We start from the raw sequence: 24,424 nt of genomic DNA, 5'->3' as shown, positions 1-24,424 counted from the left end.
GACGGGGGCGACGGTCGCAGGCTGGGGGAGGCGGTGCTCGGCGCCCCTCAGCTCTGGGGCAGGTGGGCGGCCTCCCCGCCCGGCCCTGGGGCGCTTGGCCGGCGCTTGGAGGGGCGGGAGAGCTGCCCGGGCGGTGAGTGAGCAGGAGCTGGAGGCGGTTTGGGCACCGGCGCGGCTGCAGTAATGGGGCCTGCACCATAAACAAGTGTTTTTACAAATCATAAAATGTTCTTGCAAGCACCCTTGAAGTGTAGATGCGGTCGTTTGAATATCCTATAGGCGCAAGTAGTGGGTCCCCAGCAGCGGCTTCAATGTGGAAACTGCTCCGTAATTAAAAACAAATATATGCAATTAATTTGGATTGAGTTGACAGGAGCAGAAACCTCAGAACGTTTTATACCAGCTTTCAGTTGGTCAAACCATTTATTACTCACCTAATACGTGTGGTGTTGCCTGTGCAGGAAGCACGTATTTAGAATCATGGGATCATTTGGGTTGGAAGAGACCTTTAGGATCCTCAAGTCCAACCATATTTGTTCAGTTCATCAATCAAGCTTGCTTTCTTTTTATCCCTTGTCCTTAACAAGTTTCTTTTGCTTCCTTGTCTGTCATTCTGGTCCTGCTTATGCAATATTTTTGGTGAGAGTGAGCTCTACTAAATAGAATTTTTGCTTGAAATCTTGGCAGAGAAGGCCACAGTTACCTGGTGTGAAGGGTTTCTCTAGAAATAGCAGGTGTTTTGCCTATGTGAAGTGTAAATCAGGGGAAGAAGGGAGTGTTTTAGAAACATTGTGGAGATCTAGGAATGAAACTGGCAACAGTGATAGCAACAGCTACCAGAGTAGGTGTTCCTTTTACTTTTTAACGACAGTACAGAAGTTTTAATGAGTTAAAGTCTGCAATATTCACTGAAAACCAACTTCCTCCTTTCTTTCCCTCCCTGCATTTTCCTTTTAGTGACCTTGTATCCTTCCAATGTTCTGTTGGTCTTTAGAATTTCAGTTGTCTTATGCTTATCTCTCTGGAGTTAAGTATATTCTGTCATTTAATCTATGCATACTTTTCTTTCTCTTTTTTTGGCTCTAACTTTGTATTTTCCTCTCAGTTGTCAGGTAGCAATAAATCCGTCATGATTCAATTACAAAATAAATCAATACATTTCTGAACTCTATCTCAAAATACTGTCAGCAGTGCTGAAGTCTCTTCCAATTTTTACAATTCCTGTTTAAAATATTTTAAGCCTAGTGCTCGTTTTTAGTATCCTCACAGTGTATAGCTGTAATTGCATTGTGAATCTTAAAGGGAATGCTAAATGAACTTTTAACTAGCTAGCCTTAAACTGAAAGAGCCTCGTGTACTGTTGTTAATGTAATCGAACATCCAACTCTGTGTGTTCAGGTTTTCTATACAATACTCAGCAGATGCATTGCCAGATGCATGTTTAGATTTAACACCCTATTTCTCAGACCTAGTTTATAACTTAGTAGAAACTGATTGTTAACACTAAAATATGTTTCAAACATCGTTTCAATTTGAACTTCAGCCTGAATAATTAAAAAAAAGTGATCTGGGGAGGGGGGAATGAAGTAGTGTGTGTATGAAGAGAAATGGGTTCTATAATTCTTTGGTTCTAAAGGTTTCTCAATTTCTTTACTCATAGCAAAGAGAGGCTCATGATTTTTTGTGTTCTGCTGCCAGATCTTGTAGTTATTTTAGTTGTTGGGTTTTTTTTTTTAATTTTAGCAAATTCTGCATTGTCCAGAGCAGAAAGAGAAAATTCAAATAAAAATGTTATCTATTGGTTCTTCAACCCAGGTGTCATTGAATTTAAAGTTTTGAGGATGTTACAGGAAAAACATAATGGAGTTAGATTAAATTATAGGGGAAATGTCTATGAGCTTCCAAGGAAAAATGACTTGAGTAATATCTGTTAAGATTGAACTCACAAGTCTGCTGCAGAAGCAATTTTCTAAGTCAGAAAGACAAACTTGAGTTTCTATATGTGAAGTAAACCTTTGTATCTTCCACCTCTGGGTAGGAGTGGAGTGATAACAGTAGCAGCAGTAGGCCTAGCGATGTGGTAGAATCTTCTGTGTTGGTGCCACTACAATAGGTGGTTTTTTTAGTGGAGAAAAGGTTAGTTGAATGTTTTTCAGTACTGGACCGCTCTGAAGCTGCTTCTGTGTTTGTCTCCAAACTAGAGACTAGATGTATGATGACATCTTAAACAGCATTTTCCACGATAGATGTACCCCTGTTTGGCACTGGCAGCACTGGTGATATTAACTCTGTCCAGTAGCTGAATTATTAATATTCTGGGATTAAGAATGGGAATGTTTGTTGTTACTTTAAAATCTTTTTGACTAACTCTGTATAACTTCTATCCCTAGTATGTATAATCTGGGTATAAAATGGAGACCCTCAACCGTACATCTCTGGGATGGAATTGAGGGCATACCTTCCCAAGCGTGGCATAGGTTGATTTCTACTGGGTTGTGTGAACACTCTTGTTTCATCTACACCTGTTCGGTGTAGAGCCTTCAGCAGATGGAGGGAAAAGGCATTAAGTATTACATACTACAAAATTAAATTTTCAGATGTGTATTGTGAACACAGTAGCTGTGCAAGAAAAATACTGTCTTCTCTTGTAGCAGCAAGTGGCAGGGTAGATTTAAGCTAGATTCATGAAATGGTGTGCAGCATGTCCTTGAAACTATATTTAGTAAAACTAATCACACTTGGAAAAAAAAAAAAGAGACTACTGCTACAGTCTTGAAGTGTATGGCTGCTTCTACCAACCTCTTCCCCATGCCTCCTACTTTCATTGGTTTTGCAAGTACAGTAAAAATCTGTTTTGAAGAAATGATTGGGCTGGCATGGGGTTTGGAGAACCCATAATTAATACTTCTACTCTCATATTATTTCTAGGCACTTACGTAACTTTTAAATACATGGAGAAACGAAGACTCTCAGTCCTGCTTTTTGCTTAATTTTAATTAGCTGTTTCTATTCTGGGAGATACTGGCATACATAAAGCAGTTGTTGCCTGTCACAGGGTTTTCTAAGGCTTTGTTTACCTGTTCTAACAGGCTTGGACGAAATGGTAGTACCTGTACTTAGAAGTTTCTTTGGTTCACAGGGAGCTATATCCAAACAGCAGCATCACGATATTCTGCCATAAAACTCTGAATTCTGGCGTGCTCAGTCTTAGTTCGTAAGCTTGTGTACCTGTTCTTGCCTTGGCATTAAGGCTGCTGTAGTATTAGAAACCAGTGCTGTCAATCACAGCTGCTTCAGTTTGTGGTGTTCTACTTAATCTTTTATGTAACCTAGCAGGGATTACTGACTTCCCACTTGCTGTAATACAGGATTTAAAAAAACACTCTTTAAATTGAAAAACAAATAAAAAACCCGCCTTGCTCTGCATATTTTTCTCTTCTTGGCTTGATTACTCTTTTTTGAAGCAAGCAAACAAATATTCAGAGTATATGGTCACTATAGAGTGGATGACAACTGCCTCAAATTCTCACAGTTTGAACCTGTTCTTTTCCACCACTGGTCCAAATAGCTCTGTTTCCCCAACACACTTGAAAAGGTCATTCACCAGTGACCTCTGAAGAAGCTTATGTTTCATGGGATGTTTGGGAGAGCCCTTTCACAGACAGACAGGTAATTTAGGGGATTGTAAATGGAGTTAAGTTTAAGAAGTCAATTTTCACAGTGGACAGAGATTATAAGGATCTGTTCCTGCTTCCATTCTGTTCCACATATACATCTTTTAATAGTATTAACAGCAAACTTTCTCCTTTCTGTTTTATTCATCATCATAAAGAAGGCTGAACTTAAAACAATTGCTGATGAGCTCTTATTTTCCTGAGTAACCATGTAATGAACTGATGTGTGGAAACAGCTCTCTTGCCTGGAATAGTTAGCTCTGAGCTGATTGTTTTTTGGGGAATAAAATGTTGCAATTATAATAGCTAATTCTGTCAAAATGTTAGGTATAAGCTTGGGGCTAGTTTAAAAAAAATACACGATATCCAAAGCAGAGAAATGTGACGTACTAAAAGGCATGGACTCCCCCAGATGATGGAAAAGGAGAAACGTTTTTAACATTGAGGTCATCCCATCCTACAGATCTTAAATGCAGGAAAACCAAAAGAGTAAGAGAAAAAATTACAATTCTCATGGGAAGTATGGAAGAGCTTCTGTGTGAGAATTGGCTGTATAGATGAGGACTGTTGTCCTGGGAAGGACGTAGTAGGGGGAGATGTGTATGGTAGAGGTCAGTACAGACTTGAGCTCCTGGAGAAGGCAACTGGGGGAAGAGTCTGTTCACTGTCTGCACAAGAAATGGGGGAGATGAGGTGAAGTAGCAGGTGCCAAACTCTGACCAGAGGGGATACTCTGCGGAATGTCTGGATGCTGACTTTGTGGCTGCAAGAGGTGCCTCAGCCCCATTCATGGAAGAAAACTTCGTGGAGGAGTGTTAAATAGAAACGTGCTGTCTGTGCTCCAGGGGTTCTCCAAGACATGAACTCCTGGAGCCTGATGAAGTATTTTGCAGAGTTTGCAAAATTTATATAGTCTGTGGAGTGATCCGAGAACCTCAGTACCTCGGTGTTTTAAGGCTTTATACGTGAAGCAGACAGAAGTTAGCAGGGCAGCAGAAGAGCTGCCTATGGATGTGTAATAAACCAGTATTATACATCAGGTTGATGATGGGGTTCTTATGCATAGAGCTGTCTGCTGGGTGTCTGTGGCAGTGCTCTGTAGGGATGTAAACATGTTGAAGGTATTCATGTCATTTGATTTGCTTTTGGAGAAGCTAGCTGCAAAACATTTGAGCTCTTAGATATTTTTTTTTTCTTTTTTTCTTTAGGATGGGCATTGCATCTTGTTTGAGTAGTCCTACTACAAAGGGACTGTATTTGTACTTGTGCCTGGAAGCACCAGTTAGAATACAAAGATTGCAAATTCATATAGAGTAGATCAGGCAATTTATTATAAAATGCTTCCGTCTATAATCTGGTTTTGTAATAGAGGAGAGTGAAAACTGGGTCTTTGTTGCTTAATCTTTAGGCAGAAATATGTAGATGGGGTAAAACTGCATCCAGCTCTGTGTTTAAACACTTGGTGGTGTGATGCTTGGAAAATAACAGGAAAATATGTATGTATATTAAATAGAAATACCAGCAATAATATATGAATAAAATATGATTACCAGGGAAACAAGTATAACTTCAGGTTATAGTAAAGTTTCTTGGGTTTATAGCTGTATTTTGAAGTTGCATTTTTAAATAGGACCATCTTTAGTTTTGGAATTCCTGAATTGCAAGGAAATAGGTTGCCAGCTCACAGGACTTTAAATGGTTCAGTCTTGTTCAGCTATCTTCATATCCTTAAAGTGTGCAGTAGGTCTCAGACAACTGTGTTTTCCAATATTTTTGCATAATTTTCTCCCTTCCATTCTTAACCCCCAAATAATTTTGGGAGTCTCTGTCGGTGTTATGACTTCTATTACTAAATGCTTGTAGTAAAAGACTGGATTTTTTTTTTTTCACCCCTTGTTCCAATGCCATTTTGTGTTCAGGTAGTTAATGTGTCCAGAACTAAGCACTGCAACATAATTTGAGGGATGGAGAAATATGACTTCAGTTTCCCAAGTTCGTATTCCATAATCTGATTTAAAATAGAAGCCTAGCACGGAAAAGCAAAGCCTGGTAATACTAACTTTTTAAGCTACTAGTCATAATCAATAGTCACGAGTATTGAGATAATTGGGTTGGCTTAAAAAATGCATAGTTCAAAATCAATTTCAGCTGCCTCAAGTTGAAAGACATCTTGCTAAATGCTGTGCCTTGACGAGGAAAAGGAAAATAGTAACTAATTTCATGTCGTCCTGTCTACTGAGTGAGAAACACGATGTTTTTCCCTGTTTTAGTTGCAGACGTTCAATACTGCTGCACCTTGCAGAGATGTTCAGGACTTGACTAATGGGGTTGCCATGGCGCAGGTACTTCACCAAATGTAAGTTGATACTTAAGTTTAAAGAAGAGGTATTTAATTTCTTGATGGTTTTGTTTGACATACATAGTTGCTTTTAAAGTAGACAAACTTAGAGTGGACAGTTCATAGCTGAAGATAAAATATGCCTTTGTATTGTTTTGGGGATGATATAATAGTTGAAGAATAATGTGATAGAATGGAGAAGGTGATGAAGAGATATTCTAATACTGCAGTGTTAAATTCATACTTAAGGGTAACTGGACAAGAACAATATTATCTCTTTTCCTATCACCACTATTTCCATGGATATCCATGCTCCAGGCAGTATGTTCTCTCTGGAATGAGGAACTAAAAGTTCAACAGGCATGTCTTTATGCTCTCTTCTTCTTGGGATTGCTCGACTGATTTAGATTTAAGTTCTAGGATTTAAATGATAACTTACTATTTGTGTGGAAAAAGGGAAGTGTGAAATTTCAGTGTCAGTTTTATTATTAGAAAATAATAGTTTGCCAATCAAAAGCAAAATCATTCCTATTTTATTGGTGTGATGCCAAATGGTACTGGGTCAAGTGACACACTAGTTTTAAAATTTACCTTTACTTAAGAGGGTTGTAACATGAGTCTTTTATTGAAAGAGTATCATGCTACAAGTATCACTGCACCTGTATTGTTGTTGTTGGCTCAGATAATAAAGGAGAAGTCTGAATTGCTGTCTGCTGCTTAAACTATATTTTTGATTACTAAGAAATTACTTAAACACTACCACCACCCCCAAAAAAAACCTCCAAAACCAAAATAATTTATTTATCCCTTATTTATCCTTATCTATGCTAGCAAAGTGAATATACTTCTGCCCAGGGGAACCAAAGACATACAAAAGCTATGAAATGCCAGTAGTTTAAAATGTTTTGTTTTTCTTCATAGGTGCCTTTGACAAATTGTAGCAAATGTTGGAAAATGCAAATGTACAAGAGTAGGTACCCAACTTAACGTCAGCAATAGTCCAAAGAGGATGTTTCTTTACATCATTATGATCACTTTGTCAGGTATAAGAATTCAGTATGACAAAGGCCTCCACATCCTTGTGTTCCTAGCCGTAGCTAGCTCAAGGATGTACAGAAATTTTTGCTGTCCTTGAAGGTGGTGTCTTAATGCAGCCAGCAGGATGGAAATTTCCTGTGGCATAGGTATAACTTGCAGTCTCCAGGAATTCATGCCTCATTAGACACTGTACTCAAACATCTGATGATTTAATGCTGGGTATCTGGTATCTTATTTATTGAAGTCTGTGCTTACTGATGTTTAATTATTTAATTTTGTTTCAGAGATGTTGCTTGGTTTGATGCATCTTGGCTAAATCGCATTAAAGATGATGTTGGTGACAACTGGAGAATAAAGGTATTGAAAACCGAAGTTAGTGAAGATTTGTGGGGTTGGGTATCATGTCTGTCCTGAGAGTATCTAGCAGTCCATAAACTACAGAATTAAGCTCAGACATTTTAGGTTATTCTAAATGAACTTGAACTGTCTGTTGATAGTTTTAAGTGTCTTTCAGCATTGTTGCACGGGGATTTTCTCTTGACATGTTTCTCTTCCCCTGTCATTATAGGGTTCTCTTGTAGAGCTGCTATGTAAACATCTTTTTATAAATTGTTAATTTCAGCAAAAATATGAATTTTAATAAAATCCTGTAACCTTATCTTTCATGTACAATTAGTCCAGTAATCTGAAGAAGATACTGCAAGGAATTATGGACTACTATCACGAGGTATGGAAAAAGCAGCAATTTTTTGTTGTTCTAATCATTAGACATTATGATTATTGTCCTCCTTTACCTAGCTTTTTTTTGCTTGGCAAAGTAATTTATTTTAAGGACTCTTTTGGCAGACAGTATGTGATAATTATCTGGTTAAGTGGGAGGTCTAAGTGAATATAAAATTAATTTGAGCAGATGTATTTTTAGATAAGACTTTTGGAGTATAGTCTGGAAACCAAGTCTCTGTCATTGCCCAGGTGAATGTCATCAGGACTGAGCTGCAGAATCCTGTTGACTTTTGTGTGTGCATTCATATTTGCTCTTGTCTAGTGAAGTTTTAATCCTTTGGTACACAACAGAACAGATTCGGCAACCCTAGTCTAGGTTTTACGATACTCACTTGGAAGCTGGGAGATAAGTTACGAATCCTCCTGGACATAGTGAGGATTATAGTTTGTTCTCATGCAGAATGAGTATGGTAGCCATAAAAGGGTGCTGTAGTTCGAGTACAGAAAAAATAATTGCTGAATTTTGTGTGGAGCTTGATTACAGTTAGGTAATGGGTATAGTATAGAAAAGCTTGCCAGATCATCTTGTGGCTTCCTGGTCTCACCTGGGCTTAGTTATGATATTGAGTGCCAAGCCCTTCTATCTTGCCAGGACTGAGGCTTTCTGGCAAGCCCAGAAGTAGAACTTCTTCAGGCTTATGAGCAGCCTTTTTGAAGGATTAGGGAGCAACTGCATTTGGAAGCATTTTTAATTCCTTTTTTTATTATGTTGGTAGAATAAATTAATTCTCTCATATTTGAGGTCTAGCCCAAGAACTTTTAACTTACTACTGTTGCTTTTTCTTGTATAAGTGGTCAGTTAACTAACGCCCCAGTTAATAGACTTTCAAAGCTTGTGGTTTTGCCAGAACAAGTTTATAGAGCTCTTAAAGTGCATAACTTCACTGCACTAAATAATTGCTATTTTGCATATATTTTTTTAATGCTGCCTACTTTAGGTTAAATTTAGGCCCATTCAGAGTAAAATCTGAGGTGCAAAGTATGGTAAAGGTCATTGGCTAGAAGTGGATTGAGTACCCCTTCCCCCAAACACACCTCCACACTGAGGGATGGAGACAGACATTTGGAATGGTCTTTGCTGGTGCAAGAGAGGTACTGTGATGAAGCCCTCTAGCAAATGAGTAAAGAACATCTATTTTATCTAGGACTCCTCAGATTTCCTAATCTGATACTGATAACCAATATATTTAGTGTTTTGCTCCACATTTAAGGTTTAAAATCTTTCCCATAAGTTTTACAGCAGCAAGGTTTTTAGTAGACTTCTCTCTGAATGGCTTACTGAGCCAGATTTCTTACATGATACCAGATTTTCATGTTGTACAAAAGTAGGAGTTTACTTTCTCTCTTTTCAGTTCTTGGGTCAGCAGATTTCAGAAGAGCTTATTCCAGACTTAAACCGGATATCTGAGAACTCGGATCCCACTGAACTGGGCAGGCTTCTGCAGCTTATTTTAGGTTGTGCAGTCAACTGTGAAAGGAAACAAGGTACGCACTACCTTAATCTGTTCAACAAACAGCAGACTGCCTCAGGTGATTGTTAAGGTGGAAGAAATGCAGAAACTTTTCTTTCTTATGTATCAGAAAGTCTGTATTGTTAATATGTTGCATGCCTATGCTGAAACTGGAGTTCACTTAAAAGCAGAAAATCTATGGGAAACTTCTGTGAATAAAACTCAAATGTTGCTCACGGTAGGTTTAAAAAAAGTAGTCTGAAATGTGTGTGCATTATTCATACTTGTTAAAATATGTACCGAGACCTAAACCGTACTACTCAAATGCAAATCAAGCAAATTATATTAAAAACTTACGCTTTTTGTTTGACTGCAGAGGCTCAAGACTGCATTAGTTGAGTTTTCTCTCCCCTTACCAGAGCTAATGCTCGATGCTCTGATGGCTAAGGAATCCTCAGCAGGATTTGGTTAGTAGAATAGGTGTGATTCTTAAGTAGTCTGAAATGCATCAAAGATTGTTTGGGAAGTAAGCCATCGGGTTGCACTGGGTATGAAGATGCTAGCAATTACTTTTTTCCATTAAATTTTATTTATTAACTCAGTTGCAAGCTTGATGACTCTTTGGAAAAACTTATGTATATGCATACATAGATGTATGTATGAAAAAAGGACCATGTAATTACAGATGTCTTAAAATCTTCTAGCACTATTACGCATACTATAAATTTGTTCACTTGAGAGCTTATAGTCTCTTATGATTATCTGCCATATTACTGGATAATAATGTTAGTTAACGGTAGTGCTAAAATGAGCGCTACCTGTTTTGAAGAACCTCTATAGAGAATAGTTTCTTTTGGATTTTTCTGCAAATAGTATGTTATGTTACTTAAGCCATTAAGATGAATATTGTCATAAGTCACTACAAATTCTTTTTTGCAGAACACATACAAAATATCATGACCCTTGAAGAGTCTGTTCAACATGTTGTCATGACTGCCATTCAAGAGGTATGTGATAATTCATGGCCTAATGCTGTCAGTTGAAGTCTGAATATCCTTTTTTTTTTTTGATCCTTGTGAATTCTTTCATCCAAACAAAGGTCAGGAAAGAGCGTAAGTACTTCTCTAAATTATCTGAGAGGATCAAGACCAACAGGCCCCAAATCCCAACCAAGGGGTTTTGATTTTAGTCTTTTATGCCCAAACATACAATTTGCAGAGACAATAAATGCTTAAGATTTCCTGTTTCACACAAGAAATGTATCTAGTTGCCAACCAGCTGTTATACTGGAGTCAGGTTCTGAAATTTCTGTCCCAGTGCTATAGTCTCGGACCCAAAGTTAAGCTGATCATGTTTGTGAGGCTGTGTTGTTCTGACAGATCATTCCAGCATCTGATCTACAAAGTCCCAGCTGCATCTCTTCTATTATTGTCATGGTGTGCTCCCCTTGCTATCTTAATCTGTTTTTAGTTGGATCATCTTGGTGATCCAGCTCATAGCATAGCTCCATAGTCACACGCATCTGTGAGCTTTAGGACTGTGAAGTAGAGTGTGGGGAGGGATGCAAAAACTAAGTGCTGACTTAGAAGAAGATGTAATGTGTGATTGCACCCTCATCAAGGTAACAGTGGAGTTGGTAGGAGGCTTTAAAACTTAGATTTAAATTGCCTATATTGTCTCTAAAGCTGTAAGTGTCCTGTTGGGAGAATTAAATCCGTAAACCTCTTGTTTGTTGTATTCTGACTAATCAAACCTTCTTTCTGAGAAGGTCTAGAAATAATACTGTAATTCCTGAGTAAGAAGTAAAGCCCTTGAATTGTTGATAAACATACTGTGTACATCTTTTTACTGGAGATCAGTGAGAGCTATGTTCATGTTCCCATTGTTTGCTTAATGGCAATTAATGTGACACAAAGAAGTGTGATAACTATTAAATTAATTGAGTGAAATCCTGTCCTCTGGTTCACTCCATTTTAAATTCTCTAGGGGGTAGCAATAACTTCAACAGATCACAGATTCATCCCATAAGATGTTATTGCTAACTTGGTTAATTTGGGGGAGGGAGAGGTTAAAGAAGTCATCTTACTCTGGATTTCTTCAAATCCTTTACCAGCCATGAGCTGTTTTTTTAATTATTATTAATTTGTTTTGATACATTGAAGGTATGCAAGGACATGGTGGAAAATACAACTAGTACTGAGTGGACAGTGAATTTACAGATATTTAACCTCTAATTTAAGCTTCTTTTCCTGTGGCTTCTTTCTGTAGCTCATGAGCAAGGAAGTAACGGGTCCTTCCACAAGCGACACATCAGGTGAAATGGAACAGCAGGTAACTGCCTGATATTTCTTGCTGTTGTAGTTCAAGCCTGAAAAATAAGTTGGTATCTTGTCATCCCTCAAATGAAGAGGAGGGCTGCTCTTCCTCTCCAATTCTAAAAGTTAAAAAAAACCCAACCTCAACAATAAATTGTGTTCTTGTCTTCTGTCTGCACAAACTGCTCAGTCTGTTTTCCACTCAGAGCTGATCTGATTAAAACAGAGTGGTTCACAAAGGGCAAGGCAGCATACTGATGTAATCTGATGATAGACGATAAACTACTGCTATTTTTCAGTGCTAATTAAATGAAAAGTTATGTGCTATTTTATAGGTTCTTTTAAAAAAATGCAGTGACTCCTATGTCATCTTCCTGGATGGGGTAAAACTGGCCAGTGCAAACCTAGATTTCAAGACAAGCTAGGGGTACATCGAGGCTCAGCCATGTCAGGCTAAACAATTCAGGTTATTTTTAAGCGGTCATGAAATTTGTGATAACCTGAGCACTGCAAGGTGTTGCACATAAAATGAAGTTGTCTTTAAAAGTAGCTGCCCATAAAGGAGCATCAGTGTTTCTGTTCTGAGATGGAGGGCATTTGATTTAACAGGCAGGGATTTTGAAATTGTGACAACACAAATGTTCCTGTGTTTGGTTTTGTTATGCTTTTAGCCTAAGTTGTTGTGTTGAATTTGGGTGTTACTCTGACTTTCAATAATTTACTTGTCACATGTGGTAGTCATTTAAAATGCAGGTGAAGTGAATAGAGATCCTGACCTAACAGTGTATATATAGGTTTCTGTGTCAATGTGTGCACCAAGCATCCTTCTTAAACAATTGATATAAGCAATTGAAGACACTTTGGAAGCTAGAACTGTGAGTACTTTGGATATGGGCCAGAATAATTGACTATCTTATTTCTTAAAAGCTTAAAAAAGCTTTGGAAGATCTTCAGGAAGCACTAGCGGAAAAAGAAGAGTTGGCACAAAGATGTCAAGAGCTAGATTTACAGGTAAGAAACAGCACATCACTTATTTCTTTAATATGTAGTGGTGCTGCTGTTAAGATTCAGAAATTCTGAAGGCCAAAGTGAATTTTATATTTATTTAAGTTTCTGTGGGAATTCTTAGCTATTTGTGGGGGGGGGAAAGTAATCATACTGTACTCCAAAATGCAATTACTGAAAACAATTTTCTGATGGAAATGTAAGCTGAGGTCCTGTGCCAACTGTTAACTTGAACGTGGTTTGGTCTGCTAGCTTTGCTTACCCTTAGTAGCAGGTAGCCATCAAAACAATGTTATGGCTTTAAAAATTTGCCCATTTAATTCTTAGTCACTGCTTCCTCTAGTCTTTTGAGCTGTGTCCAAAAAATCCAGTTCATGCAATAATCAGTCATTAGATTTAATGATGCTGTTTTCAATAGGAGTTGATGAAAGGCTAAAATTTACTAACTTTCTCCTACAGAGTTGCAACATGAAGGATATTTCAGGAAATAAATATAATGGAAACTAATAGATCCTTGCTGACATTTTCAAACCACACTGATAATAGGCCTACTTTTGTTTTGAATGGGTGTATAAGTTAATCAAGTCATTCTTTAGAAAAAGGAGAGAGGTCTTCATAACAATAAACAGGAACTTGCATTTCAATCAATTTTTTAAAGAAATGAAAAAATCCATTTGTTAGCCCTAGGTGTGATTCCTCTTGTATGGCACTATAATCTGAGAATAGGAGGAGGTTTGTCTGGTAAGGCAGTTCATCTCGGATTTGATTCTGTACAAAGAGGACATTTGGGTGGCATCTGTTTGTAGGAGCCAGTGTGCTATATACTGGCTGTGTAAGCCTCTGAGGGAGGAAAAAAAAAACCAACAAAAAAACCCCAAAAAATGCAAAACCACAAAACCAGAGGCCAGTTTTACATTTCTTGCAGGTAATGATGACTGAACAGGTAGAATACTTTAAATATATATATATATAAAAAGTAGCTCATAGCTAATTGTCATGCCCAGGAAGCTGCTGTTAGAATTGAATTGATATTTCATTTCCTTTTTTCTTGAGGCAGTAGTAAGGCTTCCTAGTGAAAGCAGAGATCTAAAGATGCTTGTGAGCAGAATCTGCAGGAGAAAATGATTTCTTTTAAGTGGGCAAGAGGATTGATTTGACAGCTGAACTCACAGATACAGTTAAACTTCAAAAAGTGTGTTCACTGTTCAAACTCTTCTAGGGATGCTGGGATAACAATTTAATTGTACTTTCTGCTTCCATTAGAAGACTTAATATGTCTCACTAGAGAAGTCCCAGGCTTTTTCCTCTCTCCCTCAAACTTCTATTTCAAGATTTCTCTATTAATTATTGGTCGCACAAGGCCAGTTGCTCATAACATGACATGGGCCATATGAAGGCATGAAAGGTGTTTGAGGGAAAGGTACTGCTGAGTATAAACAGATGAGTTAATGGCACCATAGCTCTTTAATACTGGGATGTGTTTTAAAACTATCTGTTCATAACTTGTGTTGACTTTGACACCACTTCTGTTATGCTGAGATAACAGAACAGAAAGCTATCAGAAAGGAACTAAGAAAAGATAAAAAACTTGCTTTGAGTTGTGTGATAGGGGTTTTTTTGGGTGGTTGTTGGGTTTTTTTAGAATCTAAAATGGGTATTTTTTTAACATTCTAAAAGTGTGAATGTCGTGCATGTTTAAGGAGTGGCTGAACCTTGAACAGGAAGTATTATGCTGAGCAAGGTTCTGATATGCTCTCTACTCACAGGTGTTCTGTGTGCATGTATATAGTAAAGTGACATCTGGTATGTAAAAAGGAGTGAATCTAGAAAGGCAGCACCTAGTGGAAGTGGGAGATTAATTACTGCTTTGTTTCTTTCATCTGTTTGACTGATAGACTTTTAAATTATGATCACAAACAAACAATTTCTTAATATTGCGTACTCTAGGTTATATCTGATGTTTAATAATGTCACCATGAAATGTTTTCTTAATTTTATTTATTTGAAGCCATAATATTGACTGACGCTTCTCGTTTAAACTAATTCTTAATAAATTCACTTGTAAGGTCTCAGTCTTCCTTGATATTTTCCAAGAGTATAAGAAAGGTAGGTTTTCTTTATGATTCAGGAAAACATAACCCAAAAAGCATATTGTTCCTGTTTAAATGCCAGTTAACTAACACATGCTACATGCTCTTATGTTTGACAGGATGTTAAAATTAACACAACAGCTTTCACTAGAAAAACTTTAAAGGTTCTATCCTCTTAATCCTTCCCCATTTTATGGCTGTTAATACTTACTGTTTCAATAAAGTGTTGTATTCTCATTTGCTTAGCTGTGAACACTTTTAATATCAAACTTGTTTGATTGTTGCAAAAAATGCATGCTCTATATGAAGCTGTCTAGGTCTTTTCTTTTGCGTGTGTGCTTACTAGCTTATGGCGCCTGAAACCGCTTCTTGCGCAACCATTCACTGCTGAGCGCACGGCAGTATTGTGTTAGTGTGCTAGCCAGTGCCATCCTGCTTTTTATTGTTAAGTACAAGCAAGATGGAGAGTACCTTTACACCGATACTTAAAGTTTTTTGTATGGCGTCTGTGGTATTCCTTTTAATGAAAGTACCAGTTTCTCTCCATATCACATTGTCTGCCTTTACCATGGTTTCAGTTACAAAAAATTGTCTTTTTTTTAGAGGGACTTTTCCTTTAGTGCTTCATAACTGTCATACACTAAAGCATCTGTATGCTAAAGTATGCTATGTAAATTACATTCTAAGATTTCTAAACGCTCAACCTTTATCATAAACTAATTTGGTGATGTACTGCTGTCTTGCTTTAGTTCTTTCCAGTTGGACAGGTCTTACAATGTTGATGCTGTTTTATCTGCACTAGGTGGCTGCCCTCCAGGATGAAAAAAACAGCTTGATGTCAGAAAATGAGATTATGAATGACAGGCTAGAGCAATTAGATGACTCTCTTGATGATCCAAATACTGTGGTTGCAAAAAAGTATTTTCATGCACAGTTGCAGCTGGAACAACTGCAAGAAGAAAACTTCAGGTATGAAATGATTTCTCTCAAAAATCCTTCGCTTCTCTTGTCAAATATATCCTGAGAATTTCTGGTGGTCTTCCAGATTGGATGCGATGGATTTTCCATTGCAATTTCTTTAGCTAGAAAAGCTTTATAGTACTGTATAGACAGATTTTAAAGGCAGTTCTTTAAAAATAAAAAGAAACTGTTACTTGTTCTAGAGAATATTATTTTATAATTGCCATGTTGTAGTCATTTGACATTTCAGAAAAGGTGATGGAAGGCAGAAGTTAAGGGCCAAAATGGTTCATGTGTAAACAAAACAAACGGAACACTAAACCCCCTCCCAAAACCATTGTATCTCTTTACTGTACTGATTTCTCTTACATATTAATCTTTCTCCCTTTGATCCCTATGAGGGGGAAAAAAATTACTTTTCGTGTGATCGCTTGATACTGATATGGTAAACTTGCAGTATACAATCCATTATGACTTAACAGGTAGACAATAAAATATTCCTTGCTTACAGTACCATTTTTCTGGCTACTTAAATCAGTAGGTTTCCTTTGTCTTATTTATTTTTAGTAGTTTTAGCACTAAATGAAAAATGCATACTAATGATGAGTTCTTAACAGAGTTCCTGTTTTTGATCTGGTAGGCTTGAAGCTGCAAAAGATGATTATCGTGTCCATTGTGAAGACCTAGAAAAACAATTGATTGAATTGCAACATAGAAACAATGAACTAACCTCTTTGGCAGAAGAATCTAGAGCCTTGAAAGATGAAAATGATATTCTTAGGTATGTAATAGAGAGTGTTCCCCACACACACGTTAAGAGGATTTAACGACTGGATCCGAGGCTTTGTATTTAGCAAGATTTTTTTCTCAGGGGTTGCTTCTGCAGACAGATCTTACCTGAATGAGATCTGAAATACATGTTGGAAAAGGGCCCTTGACAAAACAGAGAGTGAGTGCAAGCTTTCTATTTGCATAAGAATAACATAAAATTTTTCTGTGAAGCAGGATTAATGAATACAGAAATTATTCTTCTTCATGTGGGATGGAAGTTTAAAGTTCTGCAAGAATCAAGAAGTTCTTAGGGGGGTGTGTGTGTGCATTCTTATTAAGGGGACATTTGTGTTGGCAAGAGGCTGCCTTTTCTGATGTAGAAAAGCATCTGTGCAGCTAGAACTTTGACATAACTTTTGGTGTCAGCATTCCAGGCTAGATTTAGGTTAGCAACATGATAAATAAAATGAAGATGAAATACACAGTAATGTTGATGAGAATTTACATAACATTCCAGCTTGTGTAAACTAAATTAAATGCCAGACTGCCCAAAAAATATCCAAAGCAAATCATACTACAAAACCAGGTCTGCTATTCATAAAGTAGTATGAATAAAACATGGAAAGAAAAATGATTTCAGGTGTTTAACTTACAGTGGTTCTTAAATAACATCGGAAACAAATCTTAACTGTAGATTTACCTCCATAGTTTTCTTGTACTAGCTTCTAGTGATATGAGATGTCATATATTAAGCATGGATATATACAAATTAATTTTAATTTATGATCCAAATATTTTCTTACCACATAGATTTTTGTTAATGATCAGCTGGTAATTCTTGGTCATTTCTGCTAATGATTATTTTCATATTATTTTCATTGCCTTCTAATTACGTATAGTCACGCAATGAGAACATCTGTGTGTTTTTCCTTACCAGGTACCAGTGCTTTGAGATGACTGTCTAGCACAGAATGTTGTGGTGCATTTACGTTGCACCTCACAGAATTCCCTAGAGATATTTGACGTACTAACCCTTGCTTATACTCCTGGCATACCACTGTCAGTCTTACTCCCACTTAAACCCTGTGGTGATTTCAGTTTTTATAAGCAATATTTGCATCATGCAAGTTTGCATTGATTATACATTTGAAAATAAAGCAGTAAGATTTAACTGTGCTGTTAGGCACATTGCATCTCTCTTTGAAAATAGCTTGAATATGCATGAAAGAAGAATCTGACTTTTTTTAATCTTGAAGAAACATGCTCTTTCTTCTCATTCCTGTTTATACTTTAAGGACTACTGCAGACAAGGCAAGTAAGCTGGAATCAACTGTTGAAGTGTATCGTAAAAAGCTACAGGATCTGAATGACTTCCGCAGACAAGTCAAATCTCTGCAGGAAACCAACATGATGTATATGCACAATACAGTCAGTCTGGAGGATGAACTGAAGAAAGCCAATGCAGCACGTGCCCAGCTAGAAACCTACAAAAGACAGGTGAGGCTGCATCTCTACTTAAGTTACTTTTTCCTCAGTTGTCTTAATAAAATTATTTTAATTATGTTTCAATGAAAAAAATGGAACAGCTTAATTTAACAACCCACAGGCTTAACCTGTATTGTCCCCTTAGAATTTCTTATTTGTGAAAACTCCTTCGTACCCGGCCATTCATTTTCTGGTTTTCTGTGTTTATTAAACTAGCAAGCTTAACTGTAGTTGCCCTCTCAACTGATTGGTTGTCCATGGTTTGCAGGCTTTTCTTCTTTACTTTAACTGAGGTAACTTGAGTGCCTGGGAGAGGTTGTTCAGCTATTACTGGGATCACTTGTATGTAATATTATTAACTTTCTTCATGGAAATTTATTTTAAAATGTAGAAGTTTTATTTCACTTATTTCAGTAGTAATTAAGAGATGCAGGGGTTAAATATTTTTAAAAAAAGAACAAAACAAAAAAACCAGAACAAAATAACCTTCAAACACAGGCCCCTGTCCCATCTCCCCTACCCCAAGCTTCAAGGACTGGCTGTTTATTTTGGTTGAACTGGGCAATAATGAAGGTTTCAACACACTTTTTAAAGGTAGCATCTTGCAACAGTTATGTGCTGACTATAGTCTTTTTATGAAAAGGTCCAGGAGCTTCATAACAAACTGTCTGAAGAATCAAAAAGAGCTGATAAGCTAGCGTTTGAAATGAAGCGACTTGAAGAAAAACATGAAGCTTTAATCAAAGAAAAAGAGGTAAGTGTCTTCAACGAGAGCACCTAATTTGAACACCTACTAAATCTCTCAAATGCTCTGCTTGAGGAAAACCTTCCCATAAGCAGTGCTACCGTAAAAATGAAGTTTAGCTCCTTGTGTGTGTATACACGTATAAAACATAAAATATCTCTTAACGTGTGTGTGTCAGTACTATTCCTGATTAATGTTGTTTGGTCTTAAAGTGGTGTAGTGTGACTTAATTTCACCTCAAATATATGTTCTTAGAGACTGATAGTACAGTGTGATGCATTAAAAGAGACAAATGAAGAGCTCCGGTATTCACAGATGCAGCAGGATCACCTGAGTCAAACAGGTATTGCTTTATTTTCAGAGGGTTTTTTATGTATATTAGTGATTTCTTTAAGTTTGTTAAATTAAACTTCCCATGCAATTTCAGGTGCATCTCGTGTTAAAAGCCATGAGAATCTTGCTGCTGAAATTCTCCCAGTGGAATATAGGTAAGACAAAAAAATTAAGGTTGTTTTGGGGTTTTCATGGGTGGGGCATAATATTGTCTCTGTGAAAGTTCAGTATTTTTGGCAACATGACTGTATCCCACTTCTTGCTTTCCCTCCACGATGCTTGTCTGGATCCTCATGTAGCTGTTAATAATTATTTCCCCATACTATAATTACTTTGCATTCTTTCTTAAAAGCATATCAGATTGCTGTATGTGAAGTTTGGCTTGAAACATCCTCTTTAAGGAGCAAAACAATTCTTACCACTGGCAGACAGAATAAATAAGTAATACACAGCAACTAAGACAGAATAGCTAAAGGCTAGCTAATACTACTTCTGGAGTCTGGCAGAGTGAAGCATAAAGACACAATAAAATATGGGTTTGGAGTGACTTAATTTAAAATTTTGTTCATATCTCTTTAAACTATTGTGATGCTTGAAAATTGTAAGTTACTTTTTAATAAAAAATTGCATTGTTACCCCAGCTGTATCCTTAAGCAGAACTTGTTTTGCTCACTTCAAGGTTGGGGGAACAAATAGGAATATTACCTCCTACTCTTAGTCACCTTTTTCTTAATTAACAGTGACTTTTTGTTGTTTTTGATTCAGAGAAATGTTTATTCGGCTGCAGCATGAAAATAAGATGCTTCTATTACAACAGGAAGGATCAGAAAATGAACGTATTACAGAGCTCCAGGAACAGCTGGAGCAAAAGCATCGGACAGTGAACGAACTAGAAACTGAGAAAAGGTAATGGGTGAAACAGCATCTTAAAACATAGCAAAAAGTGATTTCTGGACCTTCAGGGTGGCCTTGTGGCTTGCATCTGTAATGTAGCACTGTGCAGGAAGCCAATTCTCCCTTTTCTTTTACCAGTGTAATCATTAATGAAGGGTTATGAAGCAAGCAAGAAGGAAAGAAGCTTAAATGTGGTGTTGTAAAATGTGGTAGATCTGTGTGTAGCATACTCTGAAGAAAGTGTTGCTTATAGGACACTTCTTAGCTCTGAGTGATTCTTCATAGACCAAGAATGGATGTAAACTCTATTTCTAGAACTTTAATCATGTTGTAACACTGGGATGTGGTCTGAATTTCTATATCAGTTAATGCTGAAAGCAGTTTACTAGGATATGAGAATTTTGGGTAGTTAAGTTTTCTCAAAACTTAAAATGATTCTAGGTCTTTTGTTATAAAATGTTTAATAGAGCTGCCATGTGTTTGTTCCAGCAGAAGTTCAAATCAAACTAAGCATTTAAAATCAGTTTCTTTGAGGCTTAAGTCCTCCTGGGTAGACCCTCTAAAAAATTATCATCCAGATATGAAACAGTCTGGGGGTATTAACGTTTTGGGTGGGTAATAACGTTCTTTTCTTTCTAAAAGGCTAAATGAAGAGCGTATTGGGGAGTTACAGCAGCAGATTGAAGATCTGCAGAAGACTTTACAGGAGCAGGGATCCAAGACTGAAGGAGTAAGTGAAAGTTCAGGCTCCTTGACCTTGAAGACATCTTGCCACTTTTGTTTAAAATCCTTCAGTGTAATATCAGGCCCTTCAGATGTGCCTCTTCTTTTTCAGTGTGTCTAGTGCTGTTTACTAAGAAGGCAGGATTGTGGTTTAGTGCTTTTTTTGTTTGTTTTTTAAAGTTAGTTTGCAATGCATTGGTTTATGCAGGAGTAAGAGTAGAGCTCTGAAGCCCCTTTAGGTCACCCAAACCGCCCGCCTCCCCCCTCCCCATTGAACAAACACCCGGCTTCTTTAAGGAACTATAACTCTTCTGTCTTTCACTTTACTTTTAAAAATCTCTAGTTTTCTCACTATATTACCATTTAATGATAAGGATAGCTTTAAAGAAAAAAGATGCTGGAATTGGTATCTCTGCGATGCAAAGAAGATGAATGTAGTTACAGAAATGCATGAAAAAATGCAGTTTTCTTAGGATTTATTTGATTTGATTTATTTAGGTGTGCTAAGTATTTTTGGCTGATTTGTAAGAGCACTTTAACATTGCACACTATGAAATACTGAAGTATAACTGAATTTTAACTCTTTCCTTTCATAGTCTAGCAACCTGAAGCAGAAACTGGCAGCTCATATGTAAGTAAGGCACATGCATCCACAATAGCTCATTTGTGCTAAAAAACGTGACTGTTGTAGCAGAGAAACTGCCTAAGTCTTTGTCGGGATGTCTTGTTTTTCTGAGCCACTGATTTGAGAATCATGCGTGTAGTGAGTTGAGTATTAACATTCTAGTTTTGACTACTCTGATCACGATAATCTTATAATACTAGTATCCACTTAACTGTCTCTTCATCACCGTTTTAACTGTTCTGATTCTACAACAGACTGCTAAAACCATCACTCTTACTGGCTTCAAAACGTATTTCATTCTTCTGAAATAACTTCATCCTTTCAGCAGGTATAGTTTCTGTTAAGGAAATGCTGGAGGGGTGTTGTTTTCATTTTCTTTTTTGTTTCTAGTTTTAGATAAATGACACTCAATTCAGAAGTCACAACTCTTATGATTCTTCAAAAATACATACTAATAGTTCTATTTAAACTCAAAAGAATTGCCAGAGTTTAAAATAGTTGTTAAAACACTTCCACTATCATGTTTTGGCTTTCAACTGTTAAAACTGTGCATGGAATTATTTGTGAGCTTAATCCTTAGCCCAGCCTTTTATTTTTAGGGAAAAGTTGAATGAAGTTCATGATGAGTTACAGAAGAAAGAGGCTGATCTTGCAAAACTCCAGCCTGATGTTAGTCAGAACCGTAAGTTGTTTTGTGGTTTGTTTTTAAATGAGTTAAGTTTCTTCTGAAGTTATTCCAGTAGCAACTGGGCTATGGGATACTTGTCTGGATAAGGCTTTGTGCTACGGCTTAGCTTTAAACCTCAAACAAGGGGGGTTTTTTTTGCCTACAGTGGTGGGCAGGGAGAGGTTCCTGTGGACTTAGTTTTGTTGAACAATACTCTGCAAAATGTGAATTCAGGGTCAGGTGGGACCTTATGTACAACTGAAACAAAAATAAGAACTTAGGAAATGCGTAGTAGCTAGAAAGTTTATTTGCGGGATGGTTAAATCAAGAGAACACAGAAGCCTTGAAAGATCATGTCTGGGTCTTTTTTTTCTAATGTCTTTTGTTGATGATTTCTGTAAATAGCCCAGAAGATTGGAGAGCTAGAAGCAGCTTTGCGAAAAAAAGATGACGATATGAAAGCAATGGAAGAAAGATATAAAATGTACCTGGAGAAAGCAAGAAATGTGAGTGGCATATTTCGGAACATATACATTCCTCCCTCATAAATTGTTAAACAGATTGAGTGTGTGTGTCCCCGCCTGCCCGCTGCCCCCATTACGGTTAGTAGCTACGTGTTGCATTTTTAGTCAAATTGCTCAACTGCAGTCAGCCAAGTGTTTGAGAGAATGGGGTTTAGACTAAAGCATGAGATACATTAATGATTCATTTGTACCCTTTGATATCTTCTGTTGTACAGTGTAACAGCCTAGTTTTCATCATAATTGTCTGACTAGTGCTCAGTCTGTTTTCATATTTCTACTGTGAGCAAATGAGATGTAGAGCTGTCGAGAATCAAACCTAACTTGTAATGCTTTTGTCTTGCCTTCTACAGGTGATAAAAACCTTAGACCCCAAGCTAAATCCAGCATCAGCTGAAATTATGTTGCTTAGAAAACTGATAACGGAGAAGGACAAAAAAATTGAAGCGCTAGAGGTAAACATTTACATATATTTAGTACTAACTTCTAATATTTTCTGCTGTCTCTGGTATTAGACGCTCAAGTTACTGTTTCCTAATGATCAGTACCCTTCACTGTTGCATTCAGTAAAAGACTGCACAGACCGTCAAACCGAGAGATTTTGTTTGGCTTAATTAACCTTGTATCCTAGTATAAGGCTGTCAGAGCAGTTTTCTTTTCAACAGTGTTTTTCAGTGTACAACCAAAACACTAATTTGGATTCTTTCTAAATCTTCTGGAAAGCTATAAGTGAAATACTTCATAAGACATAGTTTTGTTGTGTTATGGTAACTTGTACAGAGCTGAAAAGTCTGACCTTTTTCAGTAGTAATGTAACTTAGTTTGTGTGAGGGACTAGTTATTTGAGTAGTGACTTGTTTAATTTGCTAGACCCCTGATATCAGTGGTTTCATATACTGGAATTCTTGAAACTATATAGAAGAATAAAACCTGTTAGTTCAGTAAAATCTGCTTGGCTGATATCCCAAAAGGATTGTGAATGGTAGTCCGAGTACCAAAAAAAATTGGGAAATGCTGTGTTTAGTTTTATAGCAGTATTGGTGGGACTGGTTAGAATAGTTACCTGAGCAAATGCAAAAGTCCTCGGCAAGAGTTAGTAGTCTGAAAGGTCTGACTTTATAAATGCTGTTGCATCAGATTTCTTCTATGTGTATGTAGAAGGTAAGTATACCATATAATACCAATTCAGTAACATGGTAAGAATATTCAGCCATGTAGAGGCACATTCTTGTATTTGACTTTCAGGTGAAAAAGTCACTAAATTATTTATAGACTTTCTGATACACCCTAGCATTTCATGCATTTCTCTCCCACACACACCCTCAGAGAATGTTTTTAAGTTGAACTGCAACTTGTGTAAAGTTCAGCCTCTTCCTGATAGTCTATAACTTCTCTCATAGTTATTTATGGAAGTATCCTTATTTGCACTTCTAAGCCTTCTAATTATTTTGCAGATTTAAGCATTTCTACTGCATGCGTTTTATTTCACTCAATGGACTGCAGTAAATTTATGTAGATTATTTTTGTGTTTTAACTGAGATTGTTTTCTCTACTGTCCCCTTGCAGGCTGAATGCAAACTTGCTAAGTTACATGATTATGAGGAAAAGCTAATTGTAACTGCATGGTATAACAAGGTGGGTCAGAAGTTCATTTGTTTGGTATCTCAGCAATCGGGAAAACACGTTTTGCTAAATGTGACAGTTAAATCTTACATCACTGCTTTTTTCTTTTTAACTATTTTAACTACTATTTTGTAAAATTGTTCTGTTATGTGTTTTCTGCTTGTCTTCTGTGCTTTGGTACGGGAGACTTAAAATTTGGCATAGGCAATGACTTCCATCTAGATTTAGCAGGCAAAATTCCTGAATGTTCAGTAGCATTTGTTGTTGAAGTTTTTGGACTTGAGACAAAGGGAGGCCATGGATTAAAAGGTTTCCAGACTCCTGCTTTAGATGTTTGGTGTCTTTAGCACAGTATTTGTGAAAGAGAGCTGGAGCTATCTTCT

General features: G+C 37.1%; 1 protein-coding gene across 1 annotated transcript in view; it reads left to right on the top strand.

Annotated features, from left to right (window-relative positions):
- HOOK1 (hook microtubule tethering protein 1) overlaps positions 1 to 24,424 on the top strand; it is a 28,823-nt gene that overhangs the window by 371 nt on the left and 4,028 nt on the right. Inside the window, exons 2-21 of the mRNA XM_074831889.1 lie at positions 5,945 to 6,030; positions 7,335 to 7,407; positions 7,727 to 7,777; positions 9,186 to 9,318; positions 10,224 to 10,291; positions 11,553 to 11,615; positions 12,527 to 12,610; positions 15,497 to 15,663; positions 16,295 to 16,435; positions 17,721 to 17,922; positions 18,554 to 18,664; positions 18,911 to 18,998; positions 19,083 to 19,143; positions 19,754 to 19,894; positions 20,525 to 20,612; positions 21,202 to 21,236; positions 21,830 to 21,912; positions 22,303 to 22,403; positions 22,772 to 22,873; positions 23,985 to 24,053. Of these exons, the coding sequence (XP_074687990.1) occupies positions 5,945 to 6,030; positions 7,335 to 7,407; positions 7,727 to 7,777; positions 9,186 to 9,318; positions 10,224 to 10,291; positions 11,553 to 11,615; positions 12,527 to 12,610; positions 15,497 to 15,663; positions 16,295 to 16,435; positions 17,721 to 17,922; positions 18,554 to 18,664; positions 18,911 to 18,998; positions 19,083 to 19,143; positions 19,754 to 19,894; positions 20,525 to 20,612; positions 21,202 to 21,236; positions 21,830 to 21,912; positions 22,303 to 22,403; positions 22,772 to 22,873; positions 23,985 to 24,053 (1,947 nt within the window). The remainder of the gene's footprint in view (positions 1 to 5,944; positions 6,031 to 7,334; positions 7,408 to 7,726; positions 7,778 to 9,185; positions 9,319 to 10,223; positions 10,292 to 11,552; positions 11,616 to 12,526; positions 12,611 to 15,496; positions 15,664 to 16,294; positions 16,436 to 17,720; positions 17,923 to 18,553; positions 18,665 to 18,910; positions 18,999 to 19,082; positions 19,144 to 19,753; positions 19,895 to 20,524; positions 20,613 to 21,201; positions 21,237 to 21,829; positions 21,913 to 22,302; positions 22,404 to 22,771; positions 22,874 to 23,984; positions 24,054 to 24,424) is intronic.

Source organism: Strix aluco, chromosome 8 (assembly GCF_031877795.1).
Source record: "Strix aluco isolate bStrAlu1 chromosome 8, bStrAlu1.hap1, whole genome shotgun sequence".
Lineage (NCBI taxonomy): Eukaryota > Metazoa > Chordata > Aves > Strigiformes > Strigidae > Strix > Strix aluco.
Note: the sequence above shows the minus strand (reverse complement) of the source record. Positions and strands in the feature narration are given on the sequence as shown.